Source organism: Solenopsis invicta, chromosome 8, assembly GCF_016802725.1.
Source record: "Solenopsis invicta isolate M01_SB chromosome 8, UNIL_Sinv_3.0, whole genome shotgun sequence".
NCBI classification, from domain to species: Eukaryota; Metazoa; Arthropoda; class Insecta; order Hymenoptera; family Formicidae; genus Solenopsis; species Solenopsis invicta.
In genome coordinates, this window is record NC_052671.1 from 3,158,771 (window position 1) to 3,178,243 (window position 19,473).

Genomic DNA, 19,473 nt, shown 5'->3' on the forward strand with positions numbered 1-19,473 from the left:
ATTCTTCTCACCTTAAAAACGTTTTTTCAATTTTTATTCGAGAGCACGATTTCTTGTCGCGTACAGAAAAAGCATTACATAAAAAATACGCCTTACATCTACGGAACTTTAATACTCGTAATAATCTCCAGATTGGAAGATGCGCCAGTAATACTTATTGGGAAGCTACTTGTTAAAGAGTTTACGGATTTTGGCAACGGATACAAAATAGCTAGAGGTGCTGAAAACGATGACGCGTCTCGCTCGCCGATGCGAAGTGCCGCGTGACATCCGTTACGCGAATGTCCCGCGACTTGTTTATTTTTCATGTACATATATATCTTTTTTCTCATGTATAATATATATATTTATACTTATATTTATATGTATTCATTGACTTACGTACTAATAAGTACTATGGTATATTTGGCGAATTTTTTCCGTCTTACGTAAAAAAGCTATCCGCACGGAAAGTTGTGTTTGCGAACGCAAGGAAGTGTGCCGGCTTTTGATGCAGCAACAGGTGCAATGATATAATATCCGATGGAAACATCTCGTTACTAGTTTGAGATTTCCAAAACTTTGATCCTTTCTGTGCCCCCCCCCCCCTTCTCTCTCTATAATAAGACGCAGTAATTTCCGCTTTACAAAATCAATGATCAGCCATAATTAACTTAAAATTAAATTTATTTATAATTCTATTTTTTTAAGTTCTAGAAAGACAGACGAAGAGTCATCTCAGTCTTCGGATTTATCATTACACCCAATCGTACAACAATCCGTTACAATGTTATTCTTCCTCGGATGAGTCGCTCACGTAGTTTTTTGCATTCCGTACTCGTGCACGTTAGACCTACCAAAACTCTCCTAAGATTTAACTCTGATACATCTTACAATTAAGGGAAACGTTTACAAGCATTTACAAAAACTTATCACATTTTAACTGCGTTTCTTACTGCAAAAGCCATCTTAGACATTAGGACAAGAGCGGTTTTTTTTACTCACTATTCGGATATATTAATTATATGGCAGCATTCTGATGTCACTCTTGCAGATCACTGACTGAAAATCCAACTGGCTAGCTCCGTGTATCTGAAGGACTTGACACTTGTTACGGCATTTACTTTTGATTACACTATACATATTTAGACTTTTAGCGTCAAGATAACACGTCAAAATTTTGTCAGAAATCTATTATAATTCGCGTATCGATTGTTCTTGCACGCATTTTAATACTGTTCTATGTTGCGAGTAGAGTTTTTGTTCCAACTTTTTTGTCACTATATATATGAACAACCGCAATTGATAACCGGTAATCATAGTGACTTCTGCAATATCAATACAAATACACAGTATCGCAAAAAACCGCCCTAACTTCATCTTGCTTATCTTCTCAATTTCTAAAGACTAAAACAAGTTTTTTTGTGCTCATACAAAAAGAATTTTAAAATAAAAAAACACATTAAAAATGAGCTGCCGTTACGTCTCTTTGTGACGAGGTAACTATAGTAATTGTAAAATATATACGTTAAATTATCACGACTAAAAAAAAGGTAAAATTGAGAGCTTTTCTCACTCGAGGTAATATAAAGTGAAGGTATAAATATACAAGGGTAGTTATGATTATATCAATGTACGAAGAACAAACTCGCTACAAGGATATGCGAGATTTAAGTAGTAATTCACTCATAACTATAGTGGTCACGCATGATCGTAAGACTCAACAAAGAACACGTGCGCATTCGGCGATTGAACAATGGAAAAAATGCAATTCAATATTTGTCTTTAGCTACTTGAACGACAGTTGGTTACGATACATTGATTTGACGTATAAAAGAATCAGTCTTTGAATTTAAAAGAAAAAAAAGAAAAAAATAAAAATGAGAAAAGGATTGAACATTACGATCACGGAGTCAAGAATTTATGAGAATAAAAGCGCATCGAATACATATCGCGTATGTATATGAAAGCTACCTACCGTTCACGTCTCGCGATTAACAGTCGCTCCTAATCGAAAGACGGAAAGGGATGAGGTATGAGCGTGAGGGAAGAAAGAGATAATAGATTGTTCAAGGTATATGTACAGTTCAAAGGTTGTCGCAAAATCGCGCACCTCGTTTAGGTAAAGAAAAAGAAAGTTTCTCTGTTGGCGGAATATAAAAGCAACACTCACATTCTTAAACATTCTGAAAATAGAGAGCGACCCTTTTACAAAGATTTTACCAAAGTATTTCGAAGATACCTTTTTTTTACAAACGCGCTGGATGTGGGCGATCCAGTGTATCATCATTAAATTATCATTAAAAATTGCTTTAAAATAATTGCTAAAAAAAATTTCGAAAAACAAATGTAACATTACATTAAATAAAATAAAACACACTTTACATTCGAAGAAACGTCGAAAACTAGTGAAACCGACTATAAATTTTGCTCCCTATTTTCATCTTGTCCAAGAATACCTCAATTCTTTCACAACATCTGCAATTTAGATATGTCTTTTTGAATTCCGTGAAAGATTTCGAAAAAAACCTTGTAATTCGGATACTCTTTTTCTCTCAAATCGGTTAATTCAATATTAAAAAGAATTTTTTTTTCACAATGACGACGAATTGAAGTTGCTTGTATGTTATAATACAAAGAATACGAGCGTTGCATCTTCACGCGATTATATCGCCCTTAAATGCAATGTTCTTTCCGAATGAACACAAAGTTTATCTTTCTTTTTTTTTTGTCTTCACGCCCAACAGAGTACGACTTTCGCGCGGTCTTCTTGGAGCCGCGCGCGACAAAGGACACGATACTACCCAGCGTACTAGACTGTGATAATCTAAAGGGTGCCTCGAAGCGTTCATCTAAATCGATCAGTCGACCTCTACCAATTGCACAACGAATTTTTGTACATTCTCCTTGCCAGCTTCTTCTTCTTCTCGCGATCTACCTACTCCTCGTTTCCTTGCATTATACGTTACAATTACATATTCGTAGCTTCCTCCTAAGAGCAACTACCGAGTAAACTTCACTTACTTCGTACATCTCGTACTTTTCGTAAAAGCTATCGATTATCCGTGCTTCTTCGCATGCTTCGGCGAGTACATTGACGGGGTAAAAAGGGTTCAAGACTGCTTTTATGTTCAAGAGACAAACCTTCCAAACGTGACATATTCGTTGATAAAAACTACCTCGGATTAATCTTTTTGACGTTACTTTCGAGTGATCTTGCGATAGTCAAAGGGCTGTAGTAAAATATTCCGATCAAGTCTCTTTTTCACTTTGAACGTATCTTAATATGTTTTAGCTAAAAATGCAGCGGAGAGGATATGTCAGGTTTTTGAAGTTTGTTCCTGCCTCAAAGCGACTAGCTTACCTTACACGCGAGATCAGACGCGCAGTGAGAACTTTGCAGCAAAGTAATAGGCGAAGGATAAATTCACCAATGGCAGGAAGCGCTTTCAGGGGATTCTACGAGGAAGTGTAGGCGGCAAGTGTATCGCAGTACATGAGGTAAGAGGTTTCGAAAGGGAAAAAAGGCGGGTCGGCGTGCGACCGTGAAACCGCGCACGTTTGAGGGCAAAACGAAAAGCAAAGGCTCGGGCAGAGACTCGGCGCTGAATGGCGCGAGAGCGCGACCGGCATGGATGCTTCGTCCGGAAAAAATTCCGATCAGATGTAATCGCTAAATCCCTCGTTCTTTCGCAAGCGGGCTCGCGAACGACGATCCGTTCTGCGCGTCCTTCTTTTCGTTTCTTATTTTTCCATTTCCTTATTTTTTTGGTTTCTTTTTCTTTCGAGAACACTTTTCAGCCAGAAACCGCGCTGCGTTTCCGGAACGATTTACAATCTAGTACGCCGGAAGAATATCTAGACGGCCGAATCCTTGCCGACGAAGCCGGTCTTGGAGATGGATCTCTTGCCGTCGAAGGTGATGGAGGTCTCCCGGCGCAATCCAGAATCGATGATCGGCGTAATCTTCTTCTCCTCCTTCAGCGGCTCCTTCTCGTCTCTGAAAAGCATCAAGACACAATATTTGTCGGGGGGAAGTCGTGATTTCCGACGTCGGATTAACTTCTAATACCGGGCAGAAAAGAAGACAGCAAGTCCATATGCTGCGCATGGTGCAACATCGAATATACAGGCATGCTGATGCTGTCACTCGCAAAGTAAAAGAATTTCGCAGGGAGAGAAGCTCCGGAGAAACGACGCGTCTGTCTCATATGCCATTTTCGATACCCGATAAATCTCAAGGGATCCGCATTTATTATGATTCTGGGGGATTCTTCGCTGCTGTTCTATGAAACAGCGTACAACTTTTGAGTGTGCACGCGTATACAAGATACGTAGAAGAATAAAAAGGGATTTGCCTTCTAATTTTTCGTAAATTATTTTCAAATTCATTTTTTTTGTAAATATTTGAATAATGATGCGTTTCTTGTTATACTTCAAACAAAATTTTTTCAGTTCTAAAATTCTCTCATTTTTATTAATATATATTTCTTTGATAACTTGCGTTTTGTACATGCTCATATTTCTTTGAAGAGATAAAAACAAACGAAATCCATGAGTATCGTTAAAAATACGAACGGAACAGTGTACTTTTCTCTCTCTCTTTTTTTTTAATTTTTTAGATACGAGGAATTTCTAAAGCAAATTTAATTAAGCTATTCTGAAATCGTTAAAAAAGAAGATAGAGAGATACGTAATAAGATCAGATAGATAAGACTAGTTATTTTGAATTAATTATTTCCTCAATTCTTTATGAATTCGTATTATTTTCAAGTTGTGCAGTGAACATTTACTCGCGGTGCTACTTGCACTTCGTAAAGCGCAAAATTGGCAGGTCGAGAAGAAGACTCGCATACTTGTTGTAACATTGTGCGATAACGGAATGGACTAGAGAGAATCAAGGACAAAGTAAGCGTTATTCCAAAACGTTATCGTGCATGCGGCATGGCCAAAGCTCAGGCGAGTGCCGGCGATCTCTATGCGCGTTAGTAGCACTAAAGCGAAATAGCACTAAAGCGTGTCCACTCGAGAGCGACGTTCGACGCTAATTGTAAGTGAAGTGAGCGCGTAATATGTTGACTTTATAATTTACTATCTATTTGCTACTCGCGAACAAACCATAAACTAGAATAGGAAACTAAAACCTCTTTTTTTTTAGATTATTTCTTTCATGTAAAACATTGGAAAATTTTTTCTCTACGACAGTACTAAGAATTTCCATTATAATTCTGATAAATGAGCATTAATAAAAATATTTTTAATTTATTATATATCTTTCTGCTCTTTACATGTATGTACGAGCACTCGTGTGCTTTCGCATTTCGTTAGGGGGGGGGGGAATGAAAAACAAGATATGCGTCCCATTACATGCTTTTTGTACGATCAAAGTTATCCATAATCCGTTCCACGTTAAAAGAGGGAGGAGAGATATAATGTACCATAGTCTATGCGTAGTCACGAATGGACACGGATGCCGGCGCATTGCAAAAGTGTAAAAAATAAAGGTGTTGCAAAATATGAATGTGGTTGGCGGCACGATGAATGCGTCCAATGGTTCGAACGTGTTTTTTCCCATGCTCATCGAATTTTCTGTGATGCGTATCGGCGACTTCCCCTTACGAGACGGTCCATCCCCGAGCGTCGCGGACGATTTCGACTTGTAGGGTACCGCTGTCGCTTGGGGAAGTCAGACAAGAAAAATACGCAAATAAAAAAGAAATGAGAAAGAAAGAGGAGAGAAGAGTCTCCGATCGCTTCGAAAGGAAAGAGAAGAAAAGGGAAGAAAAATAGAAAAAAAAAAATATGTCATGCAAAGTGGAAAGCCGTGTTGGAGCCCCTCGTGAGGGGCCATGCTTCTTACTGATTTCGCTTAATACATCGTTTTCTCTCTTACATGGCAGTGTGTTTGACCAATCTAATGGTATTTTTTCCACTACCCGAGTCTTGGATGGCCGTGACTCCGGCGACATTGGCCATTTTTTGGTCGCAATACGGCAATGGAAACCGCCAACCGTAAAGAACACTACCGATAAAGAAAAAAAAGAGAGAAATACGAGAGGAGTCAAAGTGTTGTCTCTGTGTATGCCGGCGGGCTACTCTCTAACATTTAGTATATCGCGACTCCACCACCGTCATCGCATTATCCACTGTCGCGTGAGACGCGATTATGCGAGGTCAAAAATCGCGAACCCTCGCAGAATCGTGCAAGTAAAATGCGGGAGAAAATCCCGGTGCATTCGCGTTTAAATCTAATCAAATTATCGGCAGGAAGTAGAAGTAATCGAGCGAACTCTCGACGGTCGAGAGCAAATGAAGATAAAAGAGAAACAAAAACCGCGTTCCGGAACGCGCGAACGAAAGTTCAATGACGGGTGCAAAGTTCGATAACATGATAAAGTAGCGCTAGACTTGCCAAAGCACAATGTAGAATACATATGTAATAGTATAAACGAGATGCGGTAGACTGTAGAAGTATATAAAAAAGGAGAAAGTATCTCATAATACATATATGTTCAGAGTTACGTGAATTTCGAGTATTCGGGGAGAGACTCACCTGCCGAGCTTCGTATCCTCCTCGTCGACTGGTTTCCGCCGAGATCTTTCGCGCATGTAGTTAATAATTCCTATAAAAAGGTAAACAAATGTTATATTAAGGCCAAAAATTTTATTGCCAATTAAAACAGAGAAACGTGCGATATTTTTATATAAATTTCAATATTATTTAATTTTGGATTTATGAAATAATGCTATGTAAGATATCTTTAAGATAGCGTCGAGATGATTCAGGCTAGCGACAGCGTTGCGCGCGCTACGGCTACTTGCCCAGGCATTGGTCAAACAGATCGCGTCATAACATTTTCCGTTATGCGATGCTATGGGCATGATGCAATATGATGCATTTCGGCCTTTTTCGGCATTCGTGAGATCGCTGCCATGGTAATCGCACGTTTCACTTAAACCCTTTGGATCCGCTAAGTAATTAAGAGACTTTAAGACTAGAATCAGTGTTCTTCCTTGCACAGACCCTCCTATTTCACTCGCCTTCTTATTTACCGTTCCCAAATCCAATTTCCTGACAACAATTAATATTCTCTCTCTATATATTTTTACCCTTACAGCTAATTGTCACGTTTAATTTTTGACATCACTGAGATCTCTTTTAAGCACCAATGAAACGCTTTTACAGATTTTTAATTTGTATGCAATTAAATCTCAATCCTGCTTCCAAATTTCAAAATGATGTATTTTCATAGTTGAACTCTAAAATATAAATTCCGCCGAAATCAAGTGACATAATTAGCTATAACGAGTAATAACCGGGACCTCCATTATTGAGATATCGAGTCGCGTAATTGGCCGATAACTAGTACGTTAATAAACGTAATTAACAATAATGCAAACGTGAATTGAACTTGGAAATTTGCCGCTATACAATATAACGCGAGGGAAATTTATCAATGATCTGCTCAAGCAGCACGCTTGATGATTTAACGCCAATCTCACCTGTCTTGCGCACGCAACAGCAGATGGCATCGATGATGATAAAGATGATGAATATCGTCGCGAGGACAATGCCGATTATGGCTCCGCTCGATATCAACGGGCCTTGATGCTGCAGCACGCTGGTATCTACACCTTGAAAGACGATAAGAGCACATCATTCTTAAATATATTCACCGTTGATACGCGTGTGTATATATATGTATGTATATATCGCAGTCCGTTAGTGCAAAAGCGATACTGAACGATGTTTGGTGATGGTTAACAATCACTGTATTCGAACACGTATGCCGTGATACGTGGAAGCAGTTGCGGAAGAGTGCGATAATGCTTGAGACATGCTTGAGATAACGTACTGGTATGTTTTTTTTTCCGGTCTAACAGAGTCATTATTGTATTATAAATTATTAAAAAATTGACAAAAAAATTAATATAAAGAAAAAATTATTAAACAATTTTATGATGCAATGGTTATTATTTTGTAGCAAAACATGTAACGTAGTTTTTCATTTAGGCTTGAAGTACATAAATCTGGCTAGAATTGCGGATAATTAATTTAAAATAATTATCGCATGTTGATAAACTATTAAATATTAAACAGTTTTGGCAATTATATCGTTAACACATCAATATTATTGAATAAACGTGTAACATTCAATATATGTGAGGCAAAATTCTTTCATAGTCGATAACACAGTAACCAAGATAATTACTTCTTGAATGTCGGCCGCGGTGTAGCATCACCAAACACGTTTCACGTACAATGATATTTTAGTCTCCTGAAAAGAAACAAGATCTCGGCGGGGGTTGTGTGGGGGGAGAAAATGCGGCAAAAATCCGTCTTTATCAAAGGAGGAAACCAAAAACCAGAAGGCAACAACGGCAAGACATACAAGACATGGTAATTGTCTGTTAATGAGACACAGAGTGTGCGTATGAGTGTGCAAATGAGTGCGGTGTTCACGTGTACGTGTGCGTCTTTTCGTGTACGTGTGTTTTTTTTTTTCGTGTGCTACGCTTGTGTTACACGCTGGTTAATGGATCGCGATAATTAGCGCATTGCAATAGCGTACAAGCGGTAGAAGGTTCGTTTCGCAACACCACGCAACACGAGCGGTGCTAAAAAGCTCAAAGGGAGAGCGGAAGATGTTAGGGAGGGGAGAGGAGAAAAAAAAGCTCATTCACTAGCCTCCCACAACCGATGTTAGTATCTACGCGCCACTAGTCTAAAAGTGCTACCTCCACACAAAAAGCCCCTCCACTGTGAGTGCCTCGCATTTAGTTCTGTCTTACGTTCACTCATTCTTCATCATTCAGCCTCCCATTCTCTCTCTTCCTTCCCTCATTCGCTCGCTCACTGCCAATCCTTAACAGAGCTCTCAACTACGTTAGTTAGCGGCCACATCTTGCACTTGCTTGTACTTTAAGGGGATATTTACCGTTTTTTTTCGGCGGCGCGCGTCGCTTCCCGTGCTTTATTTATCATAATTACAAAGTAAAGAGGCGATGTGTATATGATAAGCGAAAAAATAAACAAGACCGCCGAAAAAGAAACCATCTCAAATTGCAAAACGCGCGAAGGGGCCAGAAGGGGCCAGAAGGGGCCAGAAGGGCCCTCGGCTGATTCCCGGTCGAACGACCATCATCCCGTCTTCTCCTTCCTCCTTCCGCTCGTCATTACGTTCGAAAGCTCGGAAAATCGACAATTTTTTTGGCACAAGATACAATTTGAAGGTGGCTTCTCCGCTGGCTCGGATTCGTCCATCCGTATTGCTTTTTTCTCCTTAGACACTCACATATATTTTTTTTTTTTACGTCGTTCCGTTGTATTTACAATATTGTATGTTTTCGCACAGGAAAGAACGAATTATACGATATATCCTTCTCATAAATATGAACATAGTAGGCACTAGGCTAGTACATATCCTTAGACGTATGTAAATGTTTTATCTATCTATCTATGTATATTTCTTTATATATACGTTTGTACATAAATGTCTATCGTATATACGTGTATCATGTATATGTTTTATGTATATGCATATGCGTGTATGCGTGTGTGTTTTGTATCTGTGTGGTATGTAAATATATACCCTTCGGAAGCTACGAGCGGAGTCCACGGTACCGTAATAAAAACTAAAAAAAGAAAGAACGGAGAAGAACACAAGGGGATCACTACTACCCGCGATCATCGAATGTCTCGTAAAAGCAACCGGAACGGCAACGAGAACCGAATGGCCGGCCGCGTTGAAATTCGATTTCGCATTCCGGTCTATTTTCGGTCCGTGTCGTAACGTATACGGACCTAGAGCTCCGTGTCGGCGCGATTCTTTTAGGTTTCTTAAACCTGAACAATCCTTTTGTAAATCTAAAGTCAACTCGTAAACGGCGCGCATATACCCTTTCTTTTCCTTCACCCGGATAACTGCGATATTGCGGATTACGAAAAAAACGCGTTGAAGGGGGAGGGGGATAAAAAAAATTGTTAGTTTTTATTAACGCTATACGATTCTCGTAAGTAGTTTAAACGGTCTCTTTCTGTGACGCAATAATGTGTCTGTAGAGGTTCTGTTTAACGCGCTGGAAAATCCCCGAAACCGGTATCTTATTACGATTAAACGAGATAACAGAAAAGAGATTGAAAAAGTGCGCAAAAAATGCGCCACCAACGCATTGGCGGAAGGCTTTTCCGAATACAGACGGTTGCCATTAACCGAGCCACACACCGAAACGCTATTTTGTACGTGAACCTTCAGGCACTTAATCTTTTTTATATAATATATCAATATTTCAATATTAAATGTACCGTTAAATCTTTTTATCATACCAAGAGAACGGTATAATCAAAGTGATTCTAATAAATTTAATTTTATGCAAAAATAAATAATTCATGGTTTCTTTTCGAATAACATTTAACCAGATAAAAGATTTATAAAGCAATTACAGAGCAATGAACGAAGATTACTTGGGTAAAGTGATTTCAATGTACCCTTTCACAATGAATAGTTCAGATAGCGCCGCGTTTTACTACGCGGATTGGAGAGGACCCTGGTACTGCGAAATCGCGCGAAAATGCATACCCATCGGAAATAGATCGCGGAGAGAGTATCCCGCTTATGCTCGTTGCTCTCTCTCTTCCAGTCACTCCGATTCATCCTCTCGACGCGGTTCTCTTTAACGCGACGGCTATTTATAAACGGCGCAACGACACCCAACGGCGCCGCCGACCGCCCGAAGGCTTTCCACGAACGAATTTGCAATCGCGAGCGGACCTATTCGGCTCTTCTACGTTTCCTTGTTTCTATCTCCCCCACGAAGGCGCGCGGGGTACTCGAGAATGGACTCGGCGCATCAGACAGCGCAAACACACGGCCCTCCTCCTCTCGAGCGATCCATTTGTACGCGCACGGAGAGATTATCTCCGTAACGAGAAACACTCCAGCTGCCGCTGCTGCTGCTACTGCTGGGAAACTTCTTGCTTCTACATAGACACGTTCAGATTGTGTGTATATTGGACGTGTATTATTTCGGCGTCTCTCGGGGAAACATTTTAGAAAACGCGGTGCCTACATATCGCGGCATCAAGGATGTTCTGACTGTACGATATGAGCTGAAAGTTATGGAAATTTAAAAAATAAAAGCTTAAGAGGTTTATACTCTTTTTTTCCTCCTGATCAACGACAACAAATTTTGATCGCGAATTTGGACTCGGAAATTAGCTGCAAAGAAAAAAACAACGAAAATTTCGTTTATAAATGGTTTATGCAGCGAAAATGACTATTTTTTGCTGTATAGTTTTAAATGACTTTTAAACGAATAGGTAAAGCTGAATAAATTTTTGCACAAATATTTATTAAATATTGTTATTAGTATATGTAAAAATTTTGATTTAACTCGCAATGCTACTATCTATTAAATAAGAGAATTTTGCTGAAATTTAACACAGACATTCAAACGTAATGATAAAAGAGTCTACGAAATTTTTATATTTTTGGTAACGTTTTGGCACGTACATAATTAAAAGACAATTCGTGACATAAGTAACAAAGACGCGTTTGAGAAATTTTGCTAAATAAACTAAAATAAAGAATTAAACTTTAGAAGCTTCTCGAATCAGAATAAAAAAAAAAAAAAATGATGGTTTACTTGACCAACGAAGAATCATCATTTGTTTCATTCCTTTCGAATTACTCCACTCGACAATGGCATTTCTTCCCGCGAGATAAATTCAATATAATCGTACCCAGCCGCCCCACAAAGCGAGTCAATCGGAATAATCCCACATTCCCCGCTAATTGATTCCGTCCGCAATCGCGTCCTCGAGATGATGATGCCGGTGCTCGAAGCGTCCGGGTGAAAGCAAACGCTCGCGCGAACAATGAGTCGTCGTTGCCGAATGGAGCATTTATACGCTCGCAATTTATCCAGACGCGGCGCGGCGCAGTTTGCGCGGGGGATCGATCCTCTCTCGTGCCGACAACGAAACACAAAGCCGCCTTGATTTCCTCGGCAGAGACAATTCCGGCCGCGGCGCAAGAATCGAGGAACGATTGATCCTGCGAAGAGAAGAGGGGTCGTTGGTCGCGTGCGCGTCTCCGCTCCGGTTTGAGGCCTTCCGCAAGCACGACCGTGTCTCCTCTTTCTCCCGTCTCTAGACTAGGAGGAGGAAGAGGAGGAGGAAAGAGGAACGAGTTCGTCGTGCGCGGTGTTCGCGTAATTAGTTGGCGCGAAACGCGACAGGTCGAACAATCGCGCATAGAGAGAGAGAGTCGTTTGTTCGAGCGATTGTTCGCACTCCCGCGCATTTAACTTGCTGTTAAATTGTTGTCTGTTTCTGGATTACTGTATCCTTTTCGGTGCGAAGAGAAGCTCTGCACAATGGTCCGTGTTCTCGTCAACGGTTCGCCATTGAATTTCACCAATTATTCCGCTGAATTTCACTAGTAGATGAGACGTCTCGCGTCTACGAAAAATTATATCCCAAATGTTTTGTTGCGGATGAATATTTCGTGGACGCGATATTTGTACGGGATGAAAGTGGAACGACAGCGCGAAATTCAACGCACGAAGGAAACAATTCGCATTAAATACGCGAGTATAAACGCAGGCAAACAGACTTTACGATACTCCGCCGATATTGACGGAAATGGACTGGACTTTGACAGAATTGTGCGATTCTGTTCGGCAAAGCGGAATAACGGAAGACCCCGTGTCTTCGTCGAAGCGACAGACTGAATCGATATACACCGTGTGGTCTGTTCGTTGCAATTCCACAAATCCTTTTATCGAGACAAAGTGCGAATTTCGAGGGATTTCTCGTTCGGCCAGTTCCAGTTACAATCGGTTCTCGAGCTCGCCCGGCGATTTCCGCCAGAAAGGAGGAAAACTCATCGGACGAAGATTCACGACGGATGGGAAACCATTTCGGCAACTATCATCCCCTTCGAATCGTTATCCTCTGCCATCGCGTCTGCTGCTCGTCGACATTGTCTTTATCATCGGTTTAAAGCCTTCCACCCGTCTCTCTCCGCGCTTGTCTTTCATCGGCTCGAAGCGACTTTATCCGCTTGCGCGCGGCCACGTTTTCTTCCGCTTCGCGACGTTTCCAAAGTTACGCTGGAGTTTATTGTTACGGGAGGCAAAACAACGCGTAAAAGACGTTTCCGTCTTCCCGTCGACTGGATCCAGTCCGAGCTTTTACGACTGTGCGAACGGAAGTAAGGAGGTTGTTCTCGTCGGGGTTCATTTATCATGATATTTAATTATATTTTGTGTCTAAAAATCCCGGTGCCGGCTTTAATGTTATCGACACGGCGATGAGTGCCGATACCTGGAAGCTAGATTAATCAATATCATTCTACCGCTCGGAAACAGAAGGGCGGGCGAAAGAAGAAATCGGACGAGAAGAAATGAAGTTCGTTTCTGCTCTTGGATCCGATATTTTCTTTTCTCTTTTTTTTTCTTCTTGCGAGACACAGAATGCTATTGGTTATTCCATTTCCGAGGCATGGGAATATATTGCGGGAGAAGTTGCTGTTTTTACACCCGGTACTTTCGTAAGATTTGCAGACGTGTTTGCTTCCATAAATTCGCGATATGTGCCCCGGCGTCGTGGCTCAGTTTCGACAAAAGTTTGTTGCACCGTGCGCGCGAACATTAAAGAACCTCGGGGCCACTATATCACCAATTTTCGTAATATTATTCGGTGTAATCGGTAATTACGATCGGATTATTCTTACGCTATGTTCGGTTATGTATATGGTCCATTTATACTTTTACCATATCAAACTTTGATGACAGATTTTTCTGCGGTTTGTGTATGGAATCGATTTTTCATTACCGACAATTTTTCGCGCAAGCTTTCAATTATCAAATAATGAACCACTTGATTTGAAATAAAATCTCTGCTGAAACTGAATTTTAAATAAACAAAAAAATTAAGTGGTTCTCGAATACCACTTTAATTTGGAGCTTTTCAAGAGAGAGAAAGAAAGAGAGAGCGAGTCTTATAATTCGTGATGGTATTTAAACTTTTTTAATAATAGATGCGCGGAGTAAAATGCAAGTTTTTTAAATTCTTAACGTGAAAAAAGTCGACTTAAAACTGTTAAAAAAAAAAAAATAATAAAAATAAAATAAAACCGTCATCAAAATCCGATACGCTCGTGTCAAATGCCAAGAACTCGCGAACAAGTTCTTCGCGTTCTTCGCGTTCTCCACCTAAACGGGGACATCGTGTATGGAATGGGAACATCGCCGATGAGGATCGGCGTGACGCATTGCTAAATTAAAAAAAATTAAAAAAAAATAATAATGAGAAGGGGGTAATGATAACAAAGCGCATGCCATGCGGTGTGGACTAATATCTAAGAACCCAGGCATTGCGTACAGACATAAAAGAGACGTAAAAAGATTTAGGTCGAAGACCTCGTCACATCGAGATCGATCGTCGGTGTTTTCGCGTGAGCCTCGCGGGGAGGCGATCGATGCATATGTGTAAATGTATATGTATGTGTGAATGAGTGGGTGGACGTATGTATGTGCGCGTGTATGTGTGTACAGGCACTTGAGGTAAAAGACCGCCCGTTCCGGATACGACCAGGCCTTCGAGATCGAACCGCGCTCCTTTTGCAGTCTCTTATCCAGGAATCGAAACCATATAATTTCGTCAAGTTCAATTTTCGACGTGAAAGAATAAAAAGGGGAAGGATGTACTTTGCGCCCCAATCGACGCGCTCTTTTCCACCGGAGTAACTGCGTCGCGAAATAGAGGAAATGAGTAAATGACAAAATTCAGAGGGAATTTCTAATGTTACACCTCTCAATTTCCATTCGGTGACTTTTAATTTCCGTAACTTCCGGTTAAAGCATACTTTTAATAATTCTATGACTTCAAATTTAATTTTATTATTAAAAGATTGTTTCGCAATCTAATTTATAGTAGAATATGCATAGTCATTAAACGTACACTTTATCTGATGAGCACATTCCAGTTACTCCGCTCGGGAACAGAGTTCGCGTATCTTCCGCATCGAAATCTAAACTAGCCAAAATTAGACCGATCTCGATTTCCCTTATCTCATCGCCGGAGATTAGTGATTAATCACGACAGTGGTTACCAGTGATAATTACGGCGGCGGTGATAGCGGCTGTACTGCCGGTAGCGGCGGTTATATGGATACGTAAGAGCTACGGCGATGTAACAAATTTATAATTACATTGTAAATGTAATAAGAGTCGTATAAATCGTAATGATCGCAACACACAGATCATGCGCACACTAAACATGTATCTCAAAACTAGTCAAGCGAAACTAATGATTAAATAAATTCCCAAAAAAAGGTAGATTACAAAAAAAGAGATAAACGAAAATCGAAGGCAAGAGAGGAGAGAAAAATCAGACGCAATTTTCATACGAAATTAATCCAAACTGAAATATTAACTGGCAGTCGTGTGAGTCGTCGTATTCTTTCGGATTTTTGTTGTCTCGCGATTAGTCGTAGAACCCGACCGTAGAATTACAGATTACTATTTCACAACGAATGTTTACAATGAGATTGCTAATCCTAATTAACTCTTAAAGAACTCCTATTGTAACAATTTTATCTTATTATAATTTTATCTCGTCTTATCTCTGCGTAATATATATAACAGTAATACATTGCGTGTAAAACAGCAATTTACTGCTGTGCGATATTCCGTAAAAATGTGAAAAAAAGTGTCTCAAAGATACACACTAATTTCGTTACCGCGTAATAATTTCTTTATTCACTCGTCCCTTCATATCTACGTCCGGCAGTGGACATGGTCGGGTTCTAGGATTAACGTTTCTGGATCTTGTGTGCGTGACGCGACTTCGCGAGGAGTTTCGCTCGTTCGTGTGAAATTCTTTGCCTCGTAAAAGAACATCGCACGAATGCGAATCATGGATATAAAGTGTCGACTTTTTACGAAGGAGGAAAATGTCCCACCTCTCAAGGCCTCGATAAAAACGGATTTTTTTTCTTCTTTCTTTCTTTCGTAACAGCAAGCACCGACGTTTTTACGCGTTATATAACTTAATTAATTTTTTCTTCTTCTTCTAACAGTTATGATGAATCCGAGTTGATCGCGTTTACTTAATCGCTCTATTATTCTTCTCCCTCCCCTTTTGTTCGTCAATCAATCACAGAAAGTTCGTTAACTTCCTCTTGTAAAAAATTAGATCGCAAAAGACGTGAAAAAAGTTTCGTCTAAAAATACTTTCGACGTATACTTGATCGGCAAAACTCAGTAAACAGCTCCGATGCTCCAATCTTAAGCATTCAACGGGACACGGATTATTACATTCGTATATTCGTGCGTGACTTACGAGTCGCCGCGATTCTAATCGCTGCTGTTCGTTACTTTAATATCGATTATAATATCCTTCCTCATCGTCGGTAAACTTTGCGCGTGAATGGTCGACAATTTAGGGCAGTAGCACTCTTACGGTCGCTGCTACATCTTATAGTCTCACGCTCTCGTATAGTCATACCTATCCGACATAAGTCGTTAATTTATGCTCGAACCAACCTATATATAGGGAAGCACATTTCTTCTCTTTTTACCTATCGATATAATAACATACCATACAAAAAGTTTCGTAAACTGCAAAAGTTGACGAAGCGTAGTCGTGACTTATGTATCTTATCTCTGTTTAAAAGTGCATTAGATCCGACTTTAATTAAGAAACAAAAATTATCGTAACGCGCGAAGTAATTGGTACACTACGTCATTCGTTTTGGTTACGTGAATTCCCCTGCACCGTGACGGTGACCAGGGGAACGTTTATCCTTTGCGCACTGCGGCACCCGCCTCTCTTACAAAAGTCACCAAAGTACAGCCTTAACTTATATATGAAAAAAAAAAGAAGAAGAGATTAAGTGAAAGAGGAAACGTACCAGTACGTTTATACTAACACGCAGTGAGCATTTAACAAATAATACGTATAAATACACTCTTCGCACATCGCGACTTTTCACGTTGTTCCATCTTACAGAGAACTCTCACTTAAACGCTATCTCTTTACTCTCGGAATGTAACCGGCGAACGTATCAATTTACTTAGCTCTTCGTTGTCGATCGTTTACTACTAAATGGATATATAAATGAACGGACACAATCGTGTACAAAATGTCCTCGCGATGAACTTACGCCGTCGTGTCTCGTACGAAACCTCTTTTCAGCGGAAAAAACGCTTTTGTATCCGAGATTCGCCTAAGGTAATTCGATCAGATTTGAACGAAACACGAGATTCGCAGGAAATCACGAAAAAGGGTGTGTTATATTAGTGGAGCGTGTGTGTCACTTTCGTCCATCGTGGTGTCTCGCTTGTACTGTCGGCCTCGCGAATTCGCCTCGCTTCCTATCGCGTGCGTTCACGACGGAGGGAGGATCTAGAGCGCGAGGAGCAAATATCCCTGACGGCGACTCTAAATGGCTAGAGATAGGAGCATTACTGCTGCGGTAATGGCGACGCCGGCCTTGCAAGTATCACCAGCACTACCACCGTAGTCTGCGACCGTAGAGTCTGAATGGATAAAAAGGCTCTGTGTAATAAAAAAGATCTTTCGCGCTCCAAGAATGTCATCGTCGCGTAAAACATTTTTTTTTTTTTTTAACGTCTCTACAAGCCCGCCGACGGTCACCGGGTAGCTTTAGCTAGTTGGTGTCTTGCGTAGGGTCAAGGGATCTGAGGACTTGTTCAAATCCTGTGATCTTGATTAACGCCAGAAGGGCCGGGGGCTTGCTACTTTTGTAAAAATAGCATTCGATTCTGCGCAATGTAAAAGACAAATTATGTAACGTATATAAAAAAAATGATACATCGTGAATATTAAAATATCTATGACACGAACGTTACATTCAGAAATACAAGTGCGAGATATAAAAGTACGGTCACGCTATCAAAATTTTCACTTTATCATTTTGCACTTTATCAATATTAATAATGAATTTATAGGACACATAGCTGCTTAAACATTAAAGTGTTTAGCGGACTAAAATGATTCCTCAGGCCTTTCTGGCAATTCAACAAGATCGTTTCGCCGTCAACAGAACCAATTAGAAAAGTTAAGGAAAAAAAAAATAAAAAAAAAGATAGCTTAACTGAGTGGAAATCTCTTAGGCGAGAAAACGAAAGACCTCAAATAACCCTTTTCCCTCCCCCTTGAATGAACAAAAATAGGGGCGACAAACTGACAAACGATTTGAAGATCGCGAAGAAAAAAATATTCAGTGCAGTAGCTTCGTGCACATATATAATATCTCAAAGGGAATTATATATATTTCGAGTGGAAACCATTACGAGAAATGTAGATACGTCATGGCAATAATTATGTTGGATCGTAGGAACACCGAGAATTAATTGCGAAGAGCCATAAACTTACCTCTAGACGTCCTGAACTTGGCGTAACCAGGTTTACTGTAGCCCATTATGTTATGAGCTTGCAATTCGACCGTGTAGTAAGTATCGTATTTCAGATTCTTGAGGTAGACCCTCGTCCTGCCTACGTTTGTGACCTCCTTCCACTGGCAAGTATCCTCTAATGGTTCCCACTCGGTGGCGATGGCGGCAACACGTCTTATTTCACAGTATTTGATCTGATACTTGTCTATGGGTTCGCCATTATCGGGAGGCACCAACCAGCTGAGCTCGTACTGATGATTGAACTCGGAAACCTCGTACTTGGCGCCTGGCGTGGTCACGATTCTCGGTTCCTGCGGCACCGTTCTGCCGGGTGTGATCTCTCGGTGGAAGTTAGCCCAGTTAGCCAAACCGACGTCGTTTTTCGCCGCAAATCGGAAATCGTAGGGCGTCTGTGGTTTCAACTGCTCGATAACGTACACGGAACCTGAACAATATTGTTTGAATGACGTTTAGATATTACAATGAAAAAGCTTGAAATAAAAATATGTTAAATCGCATAAAGGAAAAAATGTAGAACGGGGATTCCTAAAATATATTATAGATCGCGAGCCGATTTTTGGCGAGTCGCAAAAAATTATTTAGCGATAATAAAAGTCAAAATTAAATTTCGGAATAAACTACAATTATCAAACTGCTTGCGCATGAAAATGATTTGCAAATTAAAAAACAGAAGTAAAATGGTATAATCAATTTACCACTCGTTTCCTCATATTTTTTCAACAAAAATTTGAAAAATCTCAACATAAAAAAATAATTAAAAATACAATTTGACAAAGCAAAATATATGCATATTTTGTATTAATTTTTTATTACTTCTAATCTTGTAAATAAATGCTACACCTAAGATTTTTCTCTAGTTCAAATTAGACTAACATTAAGTTTCATGTTCCCTAATTAACTCATAATTCTCATTCAAGAGCGAAATATCGCAATAAATGTCTTTAAATATATTTAAGTGGATTAATTTAGATTACTCACGTAAGTCCGTTACCATAGATATTCTTGCAAAAATATTAAATCTCGAACTCAATATTTGTCGCGCGA

General features: G+C 40.0%; 1 protein-coding gene across 4 annotated transcripts in view; it reads right to left on the reverse strand.

Annotated features, from left to right (window-relative positions):
• Positions 1-17: 17 nt before the first annotated feature.
• Positions 18-19,473, reverse strand: part of LOC105199643 (fasciclin-2) — a 105,702-nt gene continuing 86,246 nt past the window's right edge. For 2 of the 4 annotated variants that reach the window (XM_011166827.3, XM_026134606.2), the window contains 5 exons: positions 18,389-18,853; positions 7,483-7,614; positions 6,533-6,602; positions 5,873-6,001; positions 18-3,979 (listed from right to left, as the gene is read on the reverse strand). In XM_011166827.3, coding sequence (XP_011165129.3) covers positions 3,838-3,979; positions 5,873-6,001; positions 6,533-6,602; positions 7,483-7,614; positions 18,389-18,853 — 938 coding nt within the window. In that variant the 3' untranslated portion in view covers positions 18-3,837. Of the gene's footprint in view, positions 3,980-5,872; positions 6,002-6,532; positions 6,603-7,482; positions 7,615-8,474; positions 17,530-18,388; positions 18,854-19,473 lie in introns of those variants that run through there. The other 2 variants (XM_026134607.2, XM_026134608.2) reach the window with 2 other exon arrangements.